Source organism: Labrus bergylta, chromosome 9, assembly GCF_963930695.1.
Source record: "Labrus bergylta chromosome 9, fLabBer1.1, whole genome shotgun sequence".
Lineage (NCBI taxonomy): Eukaryota > Metazoa > Chordata > Actinopteri > Labriformes > Labridae > Labrus > Labrus bergylta.
This window is the reverse complement of record NC_089203.1, coordinates 16423512-16444360: the sequence shown is the minus strand read 5'-3', so window position 1 is coordinate 16444360 and position 20849 is coordinate 16423512. Positions and strand designations below refer to the sequence as shown.

Sequence of the window (20849 nt, the reverse complement as noted above, 5' to 3'; positions counted from 1 at the left end):
CCTGTTTATGCTTGTCTTAAGAGTAGGGCACATGGCTAGGATGGGTAGAACTGTCAAAACAATACAATTATATTATTTTATTTATATTTAAATACAATATTTATTCATATTTAAGTAAAATAATATTAATTATAAACTCACAGTCGTAGACTAGTAAACAGACGTAATAAAGTAACTACAAGAACACAACTTGCGAGCAACTTCATGAAATACAAAGGTCAAGCATTTCTGTCAGTAAAATGATTCCTTTAAGGCAACTAGTCAATAAAAATAATAAAAACAAAAATATTAATAATAGCTGTAGCTGACGTCCTAGTGTTAGTCCAGATGCAATGCAAAACAATAAATGCAATTGAAATGAATAATAGAGAGAACAAACAGGCAGAAATGAGTTTTACCATGACTGATGGCTTACAAGTGGATGCTTAATAGTCCTTCATAGTCGCACATGTATGTCTATGAAATGTAAATAATGATCAATAATAATGTATTTATCATACATGTATGAAGAGTTTAAACTGCTAGCTTATGGAACAAAAACACTTTCTTAGTCAGTTTTAGCTCAAGGCTTTTTGGGCTTAATCTAAATCAATGTTTAAAATGTTGGCTGTAAAGTTTTAATGTGTAATGTAAAGTTTTAAGTTAGGCTATTACTCGATTGGGGAGTTTGTGAACTGTGAAGGAGACAAATGACTCACTGCAACATCACAGTAGGGTCTACATTTGTTTAGCACCATAAATAATTTTGGGGAAAAATAACACAAAACATGATGCTTGCTTTCTTATCAGTATTAAACACTCACCGTCGATAGACTTCAATTTAAAGGTGTCTCTGAAGTGGCAGCTTGCTCCTTAGGACGGCAGCTGCAGTTAAGACATAGAACAATTGAAAATAAAACTCATAAGACAACGGCAATACTTCCCTGTTGCGATAACGCACAAATAAAACAGGGAAACAAACCAAAATAAGCATATTTAACAAGATGTTAACCGATTAGCAAAGTAAGAATTGTCCGGAAATGTTTTAGCCTACATTTCAACAGTGGAAAATAGGTTTGTTGTGTTGTGTTGGATGTGGAGGTTTTATTCAACAAATGTTTGGGGCAATAACTTCGCACACTTGTAAATTTGTTTGCATAAAAACATACTGACCGGATAAAAGTTGAAGTTTGTGGATACCCGACAAGTGAGTGGAGTCCATTTTAAGATAGTTTTAATTTAACAAAAACGCAACTTAGTCTGAGTTAGTCCAAAAGATTCCCACAGTGTCAACAAACTATTTAAATGTACAAAAGGGCGCTTCTTCTTCTTCTCCTTCGTACTACAACTTCCGGTCCACTGCTGTGCGCTCAGTGCTGCCGCTAATGGCTGGAAGGGGCGTTGATACCATCCTGTCAGATGTTGGCTAACATTAGTCAACGTCAGGGGTGGAGATTTAGACTTAACATGGACTACATTGACATACATAAAGATCACCGCAGTTCACCTGAGTAAGTCTTGGTTTGGTTTCTTTACAAGCACATAACAATGACTTCCCCTCGTATATCTAATAAGCTGAGTCGGAAAACCAGAAATGCACAGAGCCTTTGAACTGCCTTTGCTTACTTCTGGTTTCTTCTTCCTTGAATGCGAATGAATAAACGTTAGCCTTAAGTTTACATGAAGGTTTACTGTGATGAGAGGAGGCTTGGTGAAGAAGGCATTTGCATTACACTTGTAATGAATTGCTGACAGCAGACAGGGCTTCTATATGTCTTGGATGTTTGATACACTTTGACATTATACTTTAAGCTTACACCCTCAACATATGCAACTGCTGGTTGTTATTCGTGGTTGTGCCTTAAAACTGTGAGCTATGATGTATGTGTGTGTTGTGTCTTATACTCATAGACTGGAAGGTCTTACTCCTAAACTAACTTTGGTGGGTAATGGGGGGGGGGGGCAACACATCTTAAATTTGACCTTTGTCTATTTGGGAAAGAAACATGATCAAATAAATCTCAGGCTTTTTTTTATTCAAACATTTTTTCAGGCTGAAGCTCAAAAGAGTAATGCCAGGAAAATGTGACCTTTCTTAAATTAGAGCATAAGCCTTCTTTCACAGACTCTCTTGCCCTGCTATAGAGGAACATCTCAAGTGTTACCATTAAGACTAATGAACATATACTGTATTATTTTAACCATTGCTTCATAAAGGTGTGATTTGTCTCAGAGGGGTGCCAAAGCCATTTAGCCTTCTTCTAGTCGGGAAGAATCTATTTGTGTCTTGCTTTGAAGTCGTTCTGCTCATATTTGTTTTACTCCTGCAGTTTAAGTTGTCTCTCTTGAGATATCACTACCAGCTTCTGTGGAGTCACACTGGAGCTTCTAATTCTCTGCTGTTTGTACTCATAATATCGCCATTTGTATTACACCATGCCCCCTTGTCTTAATATTATAGAATTCTGAGACCCCCATATATTGTGAAAGACTAATCATTTTAGGGTAAGCACCCTGAGACAAGGTGACTTTTTGCCCAGTCTGTTTTTTACCCTTTTACTTTAAAAGACCACCTATTGAGTTCATGATGTAAATTCTTTGTTGTTAAAATTAGAGCTTAAACATAAACTGAGATGTTATTTTATTAAATAACATCCCCCTGTTTCTGTAATTAGAGTTTGTATATCTACTATCTACTATTTTTGTTTCTTATTTGTACCTTCCCATTTGTTTAGTGTAGCTTAAAACATGTCCATGATGTTATTTGTGTCACGCCTGTTCCTTTTTCCTCTTCCTTCTCCTTCACCATGCTGCCAGCTCTTTTTACCCTCCCCCTCTCCTCACCAGCACTTGCTGAGAAGGGTAGCAGCTGAGGGAAGTAACAGGGAATTAAGGTCCATCTCTGCAGACATGTGTCCTTTCAGCATTAGAGCGTTGTAAACAGGATGTAATATATTTTCATTAACATCCCTAATGTGTGCACAGTAGAGGCTACCCTGATCAGCTCAAGGCTAACAGGGCACAGATGCATCATGTTTTCTAAATGAATGAATTTGTCAGTAACCGTAGCTTTTTTAATGCAAATTTGTGTTGCATTTATTTGTATGTTCTGAATAATACTATTTAAGCTCCTAGCATATAGACAGTGTTCAGATACACTCGAGGAAGCTCACAGTTTCAACACAGTGTTGTAGTGAGTCTGTGATGCTTTTAGTCACTCAGACTCTGACCTCATTTCAGGGAGTGGTACAGCAAAAACAAGCATGGCCGGATCTGGCATATCTTCCGTTCGTGTGGTCGGGTTAAGTGTTTTTAAGAGACTGAACAAGGGCTTTCTACGGTCTCAAACAGACTTAACATATTACAGGCGATGCGTGTCGGTTATATGAAGCTTGTATGTGGGTCATGGTGTGATTTAAAGATGGCAGCGCGCTACATGCGCCATCTGAGTGAACCTGCATTCGGCAGTTTCCTTTGCTTTTTGTCCGGTAGTCTCTGCTGTATGGATGCATACTGTCTCCATACTGTATTTACTTAAACAATGCCTGGAGCTGCCTCTGCATAAAAGTGGTTCAGTATGTGTTCTGTATGCTGCAGCTCTCTGTGGATGTCAGGGAGAGAGAGGGGGAGGGGCAGGTAATTTTCCGCTACTCTCTGCAGCAGCAGCGGCAGCAGGGAGCTTCAGTACCGATCGAGGTATCAGCTCCGCTCGGCTCAGCTGTCCCTCCTGCTCTCTCCTCTGCGGCTGGGCGGGGCCGATAAACACCTACTGTCAGTCACAGCGGAACCAGTTGGGCGGGGCAAAGGGTCAGGGAGGATGAGGAGGATGAGGAGGAGAGAGGATTTTTTTTTTTTTTTTTTCATGGAAGGATCAAAACGTCGTGTGTCTGTGTCAGTTTGTCGGGTTAGTGGATGTGGGGCAGAAAAACTGAGCTCATTTACATAACGCAGAAATAATAGTCTTATAGATTTATGCTTATCATTTATACAGACCCAAAGTAATACTGAGAAGCTCGCTTGTTTGTATACAAAAACTGACGACGTGGAGTTGAGAGTGTGTAAATGATAAAAGCCTCCAAACCTGCCTCACCAAGTGCTGCAAAATGCTGTCAATTATTGATTGCGCCATACATTATCCAGGTCGAGTGAGACAGTTAAGTGGTTCATAGCTCACAGTGCTACAGTGAAGGCATTCACCTAGATCACTTTGGTGGATTAGACAAACTGATTCTGCAGATGGACCCAAAACATGATGTAGAGACGTCCTTACCACCAGGTTTAATACAAAATGACAGAAACACAGAAAAGTGTTTAATTCTGTTTCTATATCAGTCTTCATGTCTGTCTTTCTCACACACATCATGTGTAGCACTTCCTGTTTTTCTCCTTCACAAGGGTGTGTCCTATGTGTGAGTGAGGATACTGCTGTCTGTGGTTGCCATGGAGACTGTTCTAAGCCGTAATGAAATGATGAACTAGTCTGCTTGCAGGGAGCTGCCAGCATGTACCCACCCCCCACCCACACATCTATCCCAGCATGCATCGCAGGAAGGAAACAGGGTGGACACAATGGGAGGCAGGAAAAATGGAGAGAGAGAGAGAGAGACAGAGACAAAGGAAAAGATGCCAACCAAAGATGTGCATCATCTTGAGCAGAAATGCCAAGTCAGATGAAGGGTAGAGCGACTGAGCCGGCGAGGGAAAGTGTGGGAGATTAGAGATTCAGTTCTAAAAAGAAAAAAAAGGAAGAGGGTTTTAGTGGAAGTCACAAACACAGCAGCTCAGACTCCAGCCTTGAGCATGAGATAGTGAGGAAACTGGAGCTTCTGAGGATGAGATGGACAAAAAAACACATTAAATACATGCCCTCCAGCTGAGTGAGAACATCACAGCTTTACAATTGGTCACAGATAAAAGGAAGAACTTATCACCAACCCCCTCCCCTTCTTTCCCACTTCCACCAACCCAGTCCTCCATCCATGCTCCCTCTTAGTGGCATCGGGATGTATTTGCAGTCATTAGATTAGCTTTGTCATGCTCAGAACTGCGGGTTGCATCCTCTCCCATCCGGCAGGGATACAAAGCCAGGGCATCCAAAGAGGGAAGTATCCAAAGCCTGCCTGCTTTTCCTGATAGCTTTGTTCAGTGCCACAACAAGAATCTGTTTGATTTATGCAGAGGCTGAACCAGGACAACCAAGGAGCAGTTTAACCCTCACAAGGACCCCAAGGGAGGGATTTTTGCTGCTAACATTCTCTCATGCCCTTTATTTTTTGAAAGCAATTGGTACACAAGGGATCAGCACTAACAAACGTACACAGAAAATTCAGCCTCCAGCCGCTTACTGTGTCCACCTGAGTAAAGGATTGTCGTTACCATGGGGCTTTGTTTTGGGGATTAAAAATGGGAACATTCTCATGCATATAAGTGGGATGAGAAGAAGGTACACTGCATTTTCTTAGTATTAGAACCAATTTTAGAATTGTATTTCTCTGCATATTTCCTTTTTTTAGTCAAGTTAAACATTAGCAAATGAGACAAAGTGATTAGGTTGCAACATCTTGCTCTAGAATCTCCCCTCATATTGTTTATTTGTATTAAATAATGTTAAATTGTCTAGGTATTGGTTTGATAAATGCTCGTATGACTGGCTCTTGTAGAGTTTACAAGCAGTGATTCTGTAGATTTCACACTTAGTTTGCTTTATAGTGCTTTGTCATCTCACCTCTAGGGGGGTGCCTTGCCCTATCTTCTCTTTCTTTATCCACTGCGGTCACTATTGAAAACAAGACAGAAAATTACATCCACTGCAGTCTGACGTCTGTGCCCTCCTTCTCTCTTTCTCTCTCCCATCCTACCTACCTCTCTCTCCCTCTCTATCTCTCTCTCTATCTCTCTCTCTCTCTCTCTCTCTCTCTCTCTCTCTCTCTGTAACACGCACACTCATAGCAGGGATTATGCTTTAGTGCTCTGGCTTAATGAGAAAGCCTGTGTGGATGGGCAGTTGGGGTAAGGATTACGTGTCCAACCCTTGTACTACCGATTTATTCCAACAGAGGGACCAATTTCACTATGTGTCCCACCTCTGAAGCCTCTGCCTTCCTCTCCCACCCCTAGAGTGGGATTGAAATTGTAGGGCTGCTAGCACTCACTTTAACCTTTTTTTAAAAAAATAAATTAAAAAAAACCTTTTTACCAAGGTTAGATTGAAGCAACTTTTTTCATTTTCAGTTATAGTTCATGTTTTTTTTTTATGCCTAAAAAATAACCAAAGGAAAACATGAGCAGACCTGAATGAAGCCTTTGTTTAATGACAGTAGGTTTGGCTGCTGAATGTTAAGATTGTTCCTCTTACCCACAACAATGTTTTTTGATTAAAGATTTTAAAAAATCCCACAACCACACCAACCAGGGCCATTATATTTAAAATACTTAGTTTTAAAAGACACCCCCTTTGAATGCAACATTGACTCCTCTAAGAAAAAGCCTGACTATCATGTGCTTCATTTTGGGGCATCGTTTTTGATTTCATAAATCTGTAAACACATTTCCTGACACCATAGATGATGCAGACCACCCACACGACAGAACACAGTTATGTCTTCTTTGTTCTTCTGCTCCTTGAACTGGCATGAAGAGAAATTAGAATACCATATATATGTTTGTGTGTGTGTGTGTGTGTGTGTGTGTGTGTGTGTGTGTGAGAGAGTGTGCGTGTGTACATTAAACATTGTAATGCAATCTAAGATAAATAACCATTATGACAAACCAAGGGCCTGTAGTTTCAGACTACTGTTGTTATGATATTTCCCTATTTATCTAAATACTTGAAAGTAAACCAATAATAAGGATTACCTGCCAGCAGTGTTTGTATAATTTCAGCATTGCCATGTTCCTTTTCCCTGCAGTCAGTGCATCTGTATCTAAGTCCTTGATTGCAAAATACTACAGAAAAATATGTTCTCACATTCATTCAGACAAAATATTTATGTCCTCTGATACTATTCATGTTGTTACGTTTGTTTTTTAAACTGGCACTGTGTGTGTACATGTGTGTCTATCTGTGTGTGAGATTGTGCATGCACGCCTTCCAGCACAAATTAGGTCTTTGAGTTTACCAGACCGCCTCTGTATGTCTGTGTAGTTGACTGAGACAGCAATATAAAGAATCCTGCTTTATGATAGCCCAGCCCTGACCCGTTCCTCTGTGGATCTCTGCTGTCATCTGACTCATTAAAAATTGGGGGGGATTCCAGATAACAGACTCTTAGGGGAAGTAATATGAATAGCTTTTTGAGTGGCCGCTTACAGTATTAATGAGGTTGAGTCTTAGCAAAGAGGGTGTTATTAATATGGTGGCCATCTTGCATAATTGATGTGATGGGGAGTGTTAGAATGTTCTGGCTGAAAATGAGAACAAAGAGGGAGTCTGAGCTTTATTCAAAATCAGCATTATCTCTCTTAACCACAAGGAAAACTTTACAGTTTTTTTCAATTTTTAGTCATTTACTTGTCTATGATCATTCAGTGTTCAAAATGCATGGACACTTGTGTTTGTAACGTAACCCTCCAAAATCCCCCTTAGCTAACCCTCAGCTGGAACAGCAGCTATCTGACAGAGGTGCAGCTTGAGAAACTCCAAAGAGAGAGACTGCTAGGGAAAAGAGAGAATACTGTATAGAGGAGAAGGCATTGAGAATAAAACAAATGTGAAGGTCATGTATGATTTCTGTAATTATTTTCTGCTTTGACAAAAATGTAATCATTAATGGGAATAAAACCTTTGAATTGAATCAAATTTAAACACCAATTAACCAATTAGCTGTTCTAAATTAGTGTTTGTTGATGTGTGACAGGCGTCTGTCTGCAGGTGGAATACTGATGATAGCTTTATCTGCAGCTCTCTTGAGTAAAATATAAACAAGTCACAGCTCAGCGACATGCAATTAACGCTGAAACAGATGGGCATATGTTAAACAGGTTTGAGTTTTGTAACAATGAAACATGTTTTCATATCTGTGCTGCTGGTTGTGCTGCTGGGTGGGTGGATGGGTGGGAGTTGGTGGGGGAGCAGGTGCAAAGGTCTTGTGTAAATCCAGCTCTGTGTTTGTTTCTGATGAGATAAACCTTGCCTGTTTTCATTTGTGTGGAATTGACAAACGCAGAGAGCCACACGTCCCAGCGGGTAAATCTGCTAAATGTCATGGTCAGTGTGGCAGCCAGTATATGCAGACCATCAGAGACTGTCAGCCCTGGTTGAAAGAAACTCTCTGTTATCACCACTGCTCATGGGAATAATAATGCAGGGTTAACCTTGAAAATGTTTTCCAGATGAACTGCAAATATGGCAAAAATCTGGACTCACATGATTTAATTTAGAGTTCAACATGCAACATCTATTATTATCATACTGTTAGAGATTAACCAATCATAAGTACATTTTTTTTAACATTCATTTAGGCTTTTTAGTTCTAATAATTTGTATTCCTTCATGGACATTTGGCTGCTTCACCATCTCCCCATTTCTCCACCTCCTTCTCTTCGCCTTACAGTGTGAAAAGTTGCTCTATATCTCCCCATCCACTAGCAGCAAAAGAGTGATTCACTGTCTTCTCCTCGTCTCCCAAGAGGCTGAGAGCAGTCATCGCTGTGGGCAGACTGGGTGTGGGCAGCGCACTAGGACAGATAAAAGATTATGTGGGCGATAGACGCTCAGCTTTGGCCTAGTGGCCAGGGTCAATCCGTAAGGCACTGGGTTTCACGAGTCCGTCCTCCATTTTCCTGAGATTTTTTACATTTCTGATCTTGGAGTCTCTTCCGAATCTATTCTTCAATAAACTTGAGATTGAGTAAAATACCTTTGAACAGTGTGAGCAGATCTGTCCTGTTGACTGTGTACTGCGTAGGGGATTTTGTCACATGCTATTTACTCAAATCCAATTAAAATTAAGTAAAGGTATCGGATCTGAGACTGGAGTAATTGGAATACAGCCAGAACAGGATGATTTCGGGGTTAATGTCACCACCTGCTACTCTATATGGAGGCATTGTTGAGTCTGTCTGCAGCTTATAGATTCAAAACATCTACTTTCGAAAAGTGAACGTCAGTGTGTTTCTCATCTTGTCACATAAGACTGAAACTTCAGAATACATGATAGCTGTTAACTTGTTTTTTTTGTTTTTTTTAATGCTATATCAAGTTATAAATTAAGGATTTCAAGACCAAAATCATTTCCACATAATTACTCTTTGTTTGTTTTTTAAGCAAATAGTGTTGTGGTTAATTTTTGCGTACATAACTATTACTGTCTAGCTAGTGTGGTCAGCGTCGTGTTATTGCCAGATGTAAAAAGGGGTCACATCTGGAGCATCTTGTCTGTGACCAGGCAGGCGTCGTCTCCACTCATGACGTCACATGCTTTGTGTGCCCTGTGTGAATGAACTTGTGGCGCAAAGGGCTCTGTCTGCAGCACCCATTTCTCGTTAACTGACACCGTGAGGGAAGGTTTATAAAATGAAGGGGAAGACAACATGCAGATTTTTAAGGGTTCTCCGGGTTCTCTGTTTCAAACGCGTAAACAGATAAACATACACAGGGTGAACAGTCGGACCCACCCCCCTGTTTCTCTGGCACAGGATCTCCTCTATAACACGCTTTCAACACCGCTGTTGAAAACGTAGCTGTCCTTCTCTCTGATTCCCATGGCTTGTTGTGAGAGCTTCTGCAGCAAAGCTTACAGTAGTCTTTTCGAGAGAAAACAAATCTTTGCACAGCTGGTTGAATATGTTTGTCTGTTTTCTAAAATGTGGTAATACCATATATCCGAAATGTGCCTCTCAGTTTGGAGGGTCCCGATGCAATCGTTGATTTGCATCAGCGAGTATAAATCTAATCTCCAGGCTGGTTCATAAATCAGTTTCCCAGCGCACAATGAAAAGGGCGGTGGCGCTGACAAAAAAAAAAAAAAAAAAAAAAAACAGGGGGGACGATTGTGTCGAATTAATTGAAACGAGATCAGCGTGCAGATGACTTTGACTGCTTCATGTTTGGCGTTCAGATTCGTTTACTGATAAAACTCCGGAGTCTTATCGTCTTTTGGGCTTTTTTATGAGGGTGCTCGATCATTTCATCGGAGGTGCTGAAATGCAGTCAGCAACGTTTGAGCGAATCCCCCCCCCCCCCTTTTTTTTTGCCCACATACACCATCACCACATCGCAGGAGGAGAGAGAGAGAGAGGGAGACCAATAGGCAGCATCAGTGAAAGTCAGCTCTGCTTGGAGGAGAGAGAAATTTAAAAACAACAATACAGCAGAGGCAAACATGGATGCACAGGAGAAAAACGTCTTTAAACAGACACCGGAGAGGATGCGGTGGTCGTCCTGCACATAGCCGGAGTTCTGCGCGGACTATTTCCCCGTTTTTAATGAGGCGGGTGGGGACGTACAGCAAGCTGAGAAGGCGGAAAGATTTCTCCAACCCGTCTCCAAATTCTGCCTTCCTGCGATGGCTGTGACGGCGCGATGCTGTTACAGTGTAAAGGAGAGTGTGCCTTTTTGCTTTTATTTTGTTCTTTTCCTTCTCAGTGGCCTTACAAATGCACAATTTCGATACTCCATCCCAGAGGAGCTGGAGAATGGAGCACTTGTCGGTGACATTGTACGGGATTTGGGTCTGGACGTGAATAAACTTTCTACCAGGCGTATCAGAATCACGTCGGACAGTGGCCGCAGATATTTCACCATCAATCACAAGACTGGAAAGCTGGTGGTGAGTGACCGCATCGACCGAGAGACAGTTTGTGAATTTGGAGGCACCTGTTCACGCAACTTGGAGGTGGTTTTGGAGAACCCGCTGGAGGTGCACAACGTGGAGGTGGAGATTGTGGACGTGAACGATAACGCGCCCCAGTTCCCTCGAGATGAATATCAGCTGGAGGTGTCTGAGTCCGCTCTCACCGGGTCCAGGTTCCACATCGAGGGAGCTCAGGATGCAGATGACGGTTCCAACTCTGTGAAGCAGTACCGCCTCAGCCCAAACGACCACCTCGCTCTAGACACCATTAAACCCTTCTCTAATAATAAGCACATCGAGCTGATTCTCAAAAAGCCCTTTGACCGCGAGCAGATGCCCTCTCATCAGCTAATCCTGACAGCTATGGACGGAGGCACCCCGCAGAGAACTGGTACGGCCAAAATCAATGTCCGCATCCTTGATGCCAATGACAACGTGCCTGCGTTTGACAGCTCCGTGTATAAAATAAAACTATCTGAAAACTCTCCCAAGGGCGCACTTGTAATCAAGTTAAACGCAACAGATCCTGATGAGGGCTCAAATGGTGAAGTTTTTTACTCCTTTAGCAGTTACACACCAGAAAGAGTCAGACAGATGTTCTCCATGGACACAGACACAGGAGAAATACGTGTGAAAAATAATATAGACTATGAGGAGACAAACTCATATGAAATGTATATACAGGCCATGGATAAGGGCCCATCACCAGTTGCAGTGCACTGTAAAGTAGTTGTAGAAGTTTTGGATGTAAATGACAACATTCCTGAGATTGTGCTGTCTTCACTCTCCAGCCCTGTACGCGAGGACGCTCGGGCTGACACAGTGGTAGCATTGATCAGTGTGAACGACCGAGACTCTGTGCTAAATAAACAGGTCACCCTGGAGATCATGCCCAATTTGCCTTTTAGGATAAAGTCCTTCCGGAACCACTACACCATCGTCACGTCTGCCTTCCTGGACCGGGAAACCATCTCATCCTACAATGTCACCGTCAGCGCTGTGGATGGAGGCACTCCACCTCTGTCCTCTCATATGACATTTAAGGTGGACGTTGCAGACGTGAATGATAACCCACCTCGCTTTGAACAAACTTCATATACTGTTTATATTACAGAGAACAATGCCCCAAGTGCACCTCTCTGTGTTGTCAAGGCCACAGACGCTGACACTGGAGAAAATGCCCGCATCACCTACACTGTCCTCAATGACAACAACCATGGTATCCCTGTAGCCAGCTACGTCAGCATCAAACCTAATACAGGTGAGGCCTACGCTCTGCGAGCCTTTGACTTTGAGAAGCTGAGAGAGTTTCACTTTCAGATTAAAGCCCAGGACAATGGTGTGCCTCCCCTCAGCCGTGTTGTCACAGTGTATGTTTACATCATGGATCATAATGACCATACACCCAGGATAGTCTACCCTCCTGCCAATGGGAGCCGCACCACAGAGACACTGTTAAAAAATGCAGAAGCAGGAGTGTTGGTTAGTAAGGTAACAGCGTGGGATGGTGATGCTGGGCAGAACGCTTGGTTGCTCTACTCCCTAGGCCCGACCAATGCAGACCTTGACCTGTTCAAGGTGCATGAGTACACAGGTGAGATCCGTACCACCAGGCGGGTCATAGAGGACAACTCCACCTCCTTTGTATTGACAGTGCTGGTGCGAGATAACGGCCTCCCGTCGCTCTCCTCCACCGCCACCATCCATGTGCACGTGATGGAGCTCCCACCGAAGTTGGTCCCTGACCCCAAGCGCATCATCAGGCCCAACAGCCCTCTCATGTTTTCCAATGTCACCCTCTACCTCATTATTGCTCTTTGTGCCACAACCTTCGTGTTCCTGGTCACCATCTTCGTGTTGGCCATTGTGCGTTGCCATGCCTACTGCACCCAGCCTGGCTCCTGCTCCCCATGTTGTGTGTCCAAGAAGAGTGTGCCTGAGGGGGGCACCTCAGCAGGTGGCGGTGGAGGAAGAGCTGCAGCTGCATCTGCAGGTGCAGGTGCAGGTGCAGGTGCAGTTGCAGGTGCAGGTGCAGGAGGAGGTGTTGTTGGTGGAGTGCAACAAAACAGCAATGTGGCCCTGCGCCGTGACCTCAAAGTGGAACCGCATTATATTGAAGTGCGGGGAAACGGATCTTTGACAAAAACATACTGTTACAAGACATGTCTGACTGCTACATCAGGAAGTGACACTTTTATGTTCTACAACACGGGGCGGCCTCACAGTGGCACATGGGGCTCGGGCTACGTCACCAGTCATAGCGGACAGAGCCAGTTATTTGTACGGCGTCTCAGTATGCCGGATGCAACTGCCATTCAGGTGTGTGCCCTCTGCAATATGTGTTCAGGTTTGATTGCCTCATAATAGTAAATAACATCCAAGCAGACAAGCTCCATAAAGGAGAATTCTCTCATGGTACAGGTTTTGCTCTTGGGCGTTGCTCTTGCAGTAGGATTGCATTTGACATTTATAGCTTCTGAGCTGCTGAAGCATCTGAGATCCTCTTCTGGCCTGGGATGCTTCAAAAACTGTTATTTTCCTGCAGCTTTCTCAGATTAATTTTTTCTTGCTCTAAGTGAATGAGATGTGCAATACTTCCATTATTGTATTAGTTATGTAGAATCTTTAACATATCTGAAAGCCCATTTTGTTTATGTGTAAGGTTCATCTATAACCTTTACTTGGCGTTAAATTAAGTGTCACTTCTCTTCAGGTCTCTTTTTTGAGATTAGATAGAAAGCTGGCATGCAGAAGTGTGGGTAGCTTTTCTTGGTTGTGTATTTATTTGAGTGGGTAGGTGGGTGCTCTCTGACTTGCTGGATTTGGCATCTTTGTGTATGCCTCACACCTGCTACAGTTGTAGATGGATTATTTCTTTAATCATCCTCTTTGACTCTTTCTCTGTTCCCTGTTACCTCAATCTCTTTTCCAAAATAGAATATTTCAGTAGTTTGTTCACCTATGACCCCACACAGGCATTGTTATTTGTCTTCTGTGGGTTCTGTGCAACAATTTTCAAGTCCAGAGGGCATTCACTTGTCATCTCTATAGAGAGGTAAAGTCTGGGAAATAGTGCAGTCTTCGCCAGCTACGAGGGCCACCAATCCCACTGCACCAAAATACCCTGTTCTGGTCACGTACCTCTCTGGTACTGAGCAGTAAGCCAGAGTTTGGGAATTGGCGAAAAATGCTGGCATGAGGAAGAGACTGTGTCTGAGTTTAATTAAGATAAGAGCTTCATTTCTACTTTCATGGAATTATTATTCAATGTAAAAGGTTGATGGATATAAGCAGTTGTTTTCATCATCTCTGGATGTAGTAATTCAAACTGTTTTATTTAGATAAAACAAAAATGAACTGTTTTCTGCCTAATAGTGTTTTCCCCGGAGCCTGCCTAGTTCTGTCTCTGCAGTGCAGTAAAGGATATCAGAGAATATAAGAGATAAAAAAGATGAGCAGGGAAATATTTAAGGTAATTGTTCTGTTATCACGTGACAAGTTCCTCATTAAATGCCAGTCATGTTTGTTCTTGCTATGTAATTAACTGGGAGCGATGTGTTTCTCAGCACTTTGCTTGGATTGGCTGGCTCTGCGTGGATGAGGCAGGGGATGAAAGGTGATTGGACACAGTGGTGATGGCGGAGGTGTAAGCTCTGTATCCATGCTAGGAGCATTCACTCAGAGGGAGAGGGAAGAGTGGAGAGAAAAGGCGAGAAAATGATTGAGTGGCCAAACAAAACGCTTTCCTTACTCCTTTATTAAACATGTACATCGAGGGGGGGAAATGAATACACTAATACCCAATGGAGTTGTTCTTTGTGCTCCTATTTCTTCTCTATTTAAAATAATAGAATGAATTGCATCGATTTATCATCCTCAGTATGAGTCAGAGCTTTGTTGACTTTGCTTTTTGTTTACAACTGTCTATCTTCCCTAAAGATTGTATCAGACTGTGAACATGTTCAGATTCCAGATGCTTGTATCATGAGTGTGTTTGTGCAACTGTGTGTGTTTTTATTTACCCCCATGAACACCATACGGACAAGCAGATCTCCCCCTTTGGCCACTGCCATGCTGCAACAGGACACACATTTAGCAAATCCGTTTAGCCCCATTTGTAGACAATCTGCTCTCATTTTGCTTTTGGTTGTTTTTTGCCTCACTCCTTTTTATGAAACTGAGTTTTTTATGCCCAACAAGCACCCTTTGAAAATGAATTTTACTTGTGAATCCAGGCACTGATTGCCTTTTGATGAGTGATTTTCCTCAAATAATCAGGCGTACCCTGAGTTTCTAGTATGGATAAGTGTCTTCAGTGTTGCAGTGCTTTCTATCCCTGTAGACACTCTGCTGTGTTTGAATGGCTCCAGGAGGAATACCAGGCTTCTCTCATTAAGACCAAATATTGGATTTCAAGGGTGATGAATGTCCACTGCAGACTCATAGAGGTCAATGCGGTTTCAGCAGCAAGTGAACATCTGTCATATCTGAAAGGAAATGGGGTTGCAAATGGGTCTCATCTGAACTGCATGGCCAAGCAGAAATAATCGTGTTCTTGGTCAGATTGTTTTATTTCTGTCAATCATTCATATTGAGATCATAGAAAAAAAAAAATATGATATCGGCTATGTGGTTTCATCTCAACTGCAAACAAATGAATGTCTTCTGACCTCATTTAGTCAGGTTTTCTTTTATTGTCTCTTCCTTATATTGGTGTTTAAGCATAATTTACCATAGCTTAAACATGTACAAACAGGTGGAGGTTATAATGGTGTCCCTAAAATGCCCCTATTCATCCCTCTGTTGTGATGTGTCCATGTCTGGATGCAGGGCTCAGGGGGTTAATGCTGTATCTGCCCTCTATCTACCCTTTCCCTTCCTTCCTGCACCTGTGACCTTCACAGGAGAGAAATTATGGATGGCGCTGGTTTAATCTTAAAATGTAGACCAGGCTCTTAAGTAACCATGGTGAGATGTGTCAGATTAAGGATGAAGGAACTGAAAAGCACAGGAGAGGAGGTTTTATATACTGAAGCAGGATAAACAAGGGCGTAGGGGGATAGCGGAAAAATACAAAAGGCAATGGAATTTTCTATAACACATCATCAAAAGATACAGAAGAGTTCTGCATGATTTCCATGGTTGTAGACTGTAGCACAACAAGCTTGGTCTAGGGGACAAACCGGGGACATGTAACCTCAGGACCTACATATCACAGTACCGTGGTCATTGGGCTGCTAAATCTCTGAAGGTCATTTGATTAATATTTTTTTGTGGGTTTTTTTTTGTTTGTGAAGAAGTGGCCAAGAAGAAGAAGATATGTTCATCCACACAATACAATTCATCTTTTTCTTCTTTGCAAAGACAGGGGCAAGCTGTCACTACCATGGCTCTGTATGTGTGTGTGTGTGTGTGTGTGTGTGTGTGTGTGTGTGTGTGTGTGTGTGTGTGTGTGTGTGTGTGTGTGTGTGTGTGTGTGTGTGTGTGTGTGTGTGTGTGTGTGTGTGTGTGTGTGTGTGTGTGTGTGTGTGTGTGTGTGTGTGTGTGTGTGTGTGTGTGACGCACATGCACTAGCAGTTCTTCCCATGACTTATTAATGAACTGGTATTGGTTTTCGCCTGTACTTAAGACTCAACTCCTCTTACTCTCTCTTGCAGCCCAAAGTGCAGAGTGGGGACTGGAGATATTCAGCCTCCCTGAGAGCAGGCGGTGTAATGCAGAGGTAAGAACTCCTTTTTTTTTTTCCATTTCCCATCATACCACACCCATATCTTTCATTAGGTTTTTGTTAAAGAACATAAGACTGTCCCACTATTGTGTCACATGATGAGAGTGGGAAAATAACCAAATCCTGCCCCATTCTCTTACTCACCTAGCACCACCCGCTTTCCTAACACTGATCCTAATCACTTCTTCCGAACATTTTATTAAGAGACAAGTATAGAGTTGTTTTGGGAGTGGTGAACATATCGTCTAATATTCTACTCAACTTCAGGATTCCATTGAGGCATGATCCACAATTTCAGATGTAAACCATAAGAACGCACTGTACAATCAGAAGTGATGGTTGTGAAAGCAAGTCAGTCTTTTGACATTTCAAAGCTACAATCTCTGTCACTCTGCAGTACAGACCAAGTGAGAATAACTTTAAACTAAAAAGTCTGCTTGCTTGTTACCAAGAAGCTTTTTGTTGTTGATGATGATGATGATGTTGAGCTGACATTGAGGTCTACCACACAGTCTAATCCACTCTTGACATTTCACTAAATCCATTTTAGTCGCACGAGAGCCCAGGAGAGAGGGTGGTGAATATACAGTGGTAGGCAGTTTGGTGATGTGGAATAAACCATTTCAACATGAAAGATTAACAGAGTGTCTCTATGATTTGGCTGCCAGGCAACATTTATTAATGTCTTCAAAGCCCAAATCATATTGTTATAGAGAGCCAGGTGAGACATTTAGGTTCACCTGCTCGCTTTTTCCAGGAAGGTTGTTTGAATTATTCTTTTCTGCCAGCCATTGCTCGTATGTAGTTTCAGTCCTGAGGGAAAAAAGGGTGGAATTAAATAATTATAATACACATTTACTCAATTACATTTAGAATTGTATGTACAGTACGTTGCTATTAGATTGATAGTTACATTAGTATATGATGAAACACAATACTATCTACATTTGATTTAAAACATCTAAAACAATTGAAAGTAAAATTGTGAGAGAAGCAGCACAGTAAGGACAAATGAAGTATGATCTCCCAATATTTCCATCGACAGATGGAGGACTGACAGGAGGGGGGGAGCAGACAGAGAGGGGGTCAGTGGAAGATGAAGGGCAGATAGTCAGGTGGAAACATAGCCTATGAGGAACGTGAGGTTTGCTACGTGGCCACACCCGTGGTCACATTATCCATAAGGTACTGCTCTCACCTGCTGTGGGATCAGATGGACCCAACCAAAACAAGGGTCATGCTAATGAGATGGCACCATAATTACACAAAAAGTCACTGTCTTAATGAGTTCTCTACCTACCTGCTATCCACCGTGCCTTAGTATTTTAATCCTTTCAATTATGTAGATAGATATATAACACATGAATAAACTACATATTATACATTATCTGTATACTGTAGATAAACATACTATGTATACTGTAAGTATTTATGTGTGCAGCTTGATGTTGATATCAGACTAAAGGCCGTGCACCATCTGAGTGTTGCTAATGATACACAAATTCCCTCATAATTACAGCAGGGATTAATGAGAGTTAATGTGCTTGTGTTAACCAGTCCAATATGCCAAATATGTCAAGTGACTCACTACCTCTGATGTGCTTTAAGTTGACAATCCCCCATGTCCCATTACCAAGCTCCACTAATTGTGCATCTATAATCACAGCTTTCATAAGAGATTTTGGATGCAAACCATGACCTATTTAATGTCACATTTTGATAGATAACATTTCGTCTCTACTGTTATTTGTTGATCATTATAGTTTTGAATTAAAAGAATACAAATGTAGCCTTACAATAAGGTTTCAAAGCTGAGAAAGCCTGTGCTTAGAGGCTGGAGGAAAGAATGAGATGATGAGCAATGAGAACGAGGGCTGACATTAGCTGAGAAGTGTATCATCATCACCAGTGTTGCCATTAATATTTTATTAGAGTGCCTTGATGATGCTGTTGCTTAGCAGCACTTAAAATGGTCTCCACCTCCATCTTTTTTGTTATCCTTGCAGAACAGCTTTATACATGAATCTAAATTCAGCCATATTTTAACTGGGCTCATAGTTAATGTAATACAGATCTCAAATAAAGACGGAAAGCTTTGGGTTTTCAAAAAGTAAGACAATGCCTCAGAAGAGCAGAGAGACTTGGTTTTACACTCAGAGACTCTAAGGAAATATTACGGGTGAATACATTAGGAGCAAACAGTAGGGAGATATTATTAAGTGGTACTTTTAGAATAATAAGTTCTTAAAGTTTAAGTTCTGTATCATAATTAACTCTTTAATTTTGGGCAAGATAAGGAATACAGTCTTTAACTACATTCCTCAGTCTGTAGCAGCTCAATGCGTACAGACTTGGGTTGAAAACAAGAGGGTCGCCATCTCAGGTCCTTGTGAGAATCAAAGTATCTAAATCATTCTTATTGCTGGATAGGTGCCAGTTCACTTCCTGAGTACTGCCAAGGTGCCCTTGGCACCAAACCACCAAATTGCTCAGGGCAGTGCATGTCCCAAGATGCTGTTGGTGCATGTTTGTATCTTAGGGCGTATGTGTGTGAATAGCATGTCTCTCAATAAAATTGTGGAAACCTGAATTTCCCCTAAGAGATTAATTAGGGCTAAAAACAACAAAAATCTGCTTCTGAGATGTATCATCAAAGAGGTTACTATTAAATTGCTGGAGTAGCCATTTCAAAGAAAGATATTGGTGTATGTACGGTTAGATATCCTGTTATTGTAAACCAGGCTGTAGAGTGTTTGTGTTACTTGAATGAACTGACCCTTCAAGAGAGATGATTCCCTTCTGTTTTTCACTGTAAGAGACAAATGGACCTTTGCAAAGATGCACTAATATGTTGACTAAAATAAATAATAATAATAAAATAATAATAATAATAATAAACAGTGTCAGAGCTAGAAAACATCTTCCTTCCCTTTTTGAGATATAGTACTGGCAGTGAGTGTTGTTTGTTGCAGTATTCCTGTTTCTGTTCTGAGAGTGCGTCGTTTTTTCAGTCAAGGGGAGGGTGCTGAAATCTCACAGAGCGAGTGTGAAAATGTAGGAACAGCCATCTGTAATCCATAATCCAGAGATTGTGAGGAAAATGTAGGGTGAATGCTTTAATCCTAATCTCAATGTTGCATTTCGGAGAGTGTGGTTGCTGTATCCCAAACATGTCCCCACACACAGAGTGCATACGATTTAATTTAAAATATTGTGCTTTAGAGGAACCATAAAGAGATGAGAAAGGTACATATGTTGTGCATCTGTATTTGTCCATGAAATAATCACAACATTCAGTTTCCCATGTAGATTCCCATGTATGGTTTAGTATTTAAAATTGGAAGGCATACATTTGCAGCATGTTATATGTGCATATTTGTGTTTTCTGTTCCAGTTCGGTGCATATGGAGGAGTCTTCAGTGATGCAAGGAGCCCAAGGGGTCCTGGTTCAGAACTGGCCAACTGCATCCAGTGCCGCTGGTAAGAATCGGTCAAGTTACTCTCACCTAAACCAGTCAAAGTAGAATGGAAACATAAAATAAAGTAAGAGGTCTGCTCAGCACACATGGACCAAGCCTAAAGCTCCAAAATTGTGACAAGTACATACAGTTAATGTACCTCAGTGCAACACATACTGTATGACACAGATGCACACAACATAGGCTTATACTTTATTTTAGTAAGAACTGTACATTCCTCAAAAACTTACCAAAACACTCAAGAATAATAAAAGGAGGAGAACCGAGGTATCAGATACGAGATCGCCCCGGCCCACTCCAAACACTTCCCACTGCCGCAGGGAGCGGAAATGACACAGGCTACGTAGGCGTAGATGGATATCTCTGCTCGCTGCAACAAGAAGGGAGACAATACAGAGGAAAAAAGGGTAAAGAGAGTGAGTTAAAAGTCGATTGGATTATCAGCAAAGTGTTTACAGAAGCATAAGCCACTGGGCCACAGAGGACAAACAAGAGAATAAATTAGAATATAAGAATAATTACTCACCCTTTTGTGGCTCTCTCACTCACACTCTCTCAGCTCTTTTAATGTATACACAAGAAGAACTTTGAATGTGTGATGTTGGCAACAAAAAAAGACATGTTCGATATTGTTATATGCCATTTATTAAGTTACCAAATATTCTATGTATTGACATTTAAGCTAATGTTTCTGTGAATGACATATTTTCTACATACTAAGAATTTCATGATAATATAATTTATTACTGCTCCTATGTAGGAGAATTTAAGACAGCAGGCATTTCAGTTTCATTAAATTGCAAATTTGAATCTAATGCCAAGTGTTCAAAAGAAAATAGTACTTATTGGCAGTGCTGCTGTGAATCAGCT

At 41.6% G+C, this 20849-nt stretch overlaps 1 protein-coding gene across 33 annotated transcripts in view; it reads left to right on the top strand.

The window, feature by feature from the left end:
- LOC109990510 (protocadherin alpha-C2) overlaps positions 1-20849 on the top strand; it is a 196522-nt gene that overhangs the window by 164581 nt on the left and 11092 nt on the right. For 32 of the 33 annotated variants that reach the window (XM_065958484.1, XM_065958483.1, XM_065958488.1 and 29 more), the window contains exons 2-3: positions 16430-16494; positions 19895-19980. In XM_065958484.1, the coding sequence (XP_065814556.1) occupies positions 16430-16494; positions 19895-19980 (151 nt within the window). Of the gene's footprint in view, positions 1-10182; positions 13092-16429; positions 16495-19894; positions 19981-20849 lie in introns of those variants that run through there. The other variant, XM_020642651.3, reaches the window with a different exon arrangement.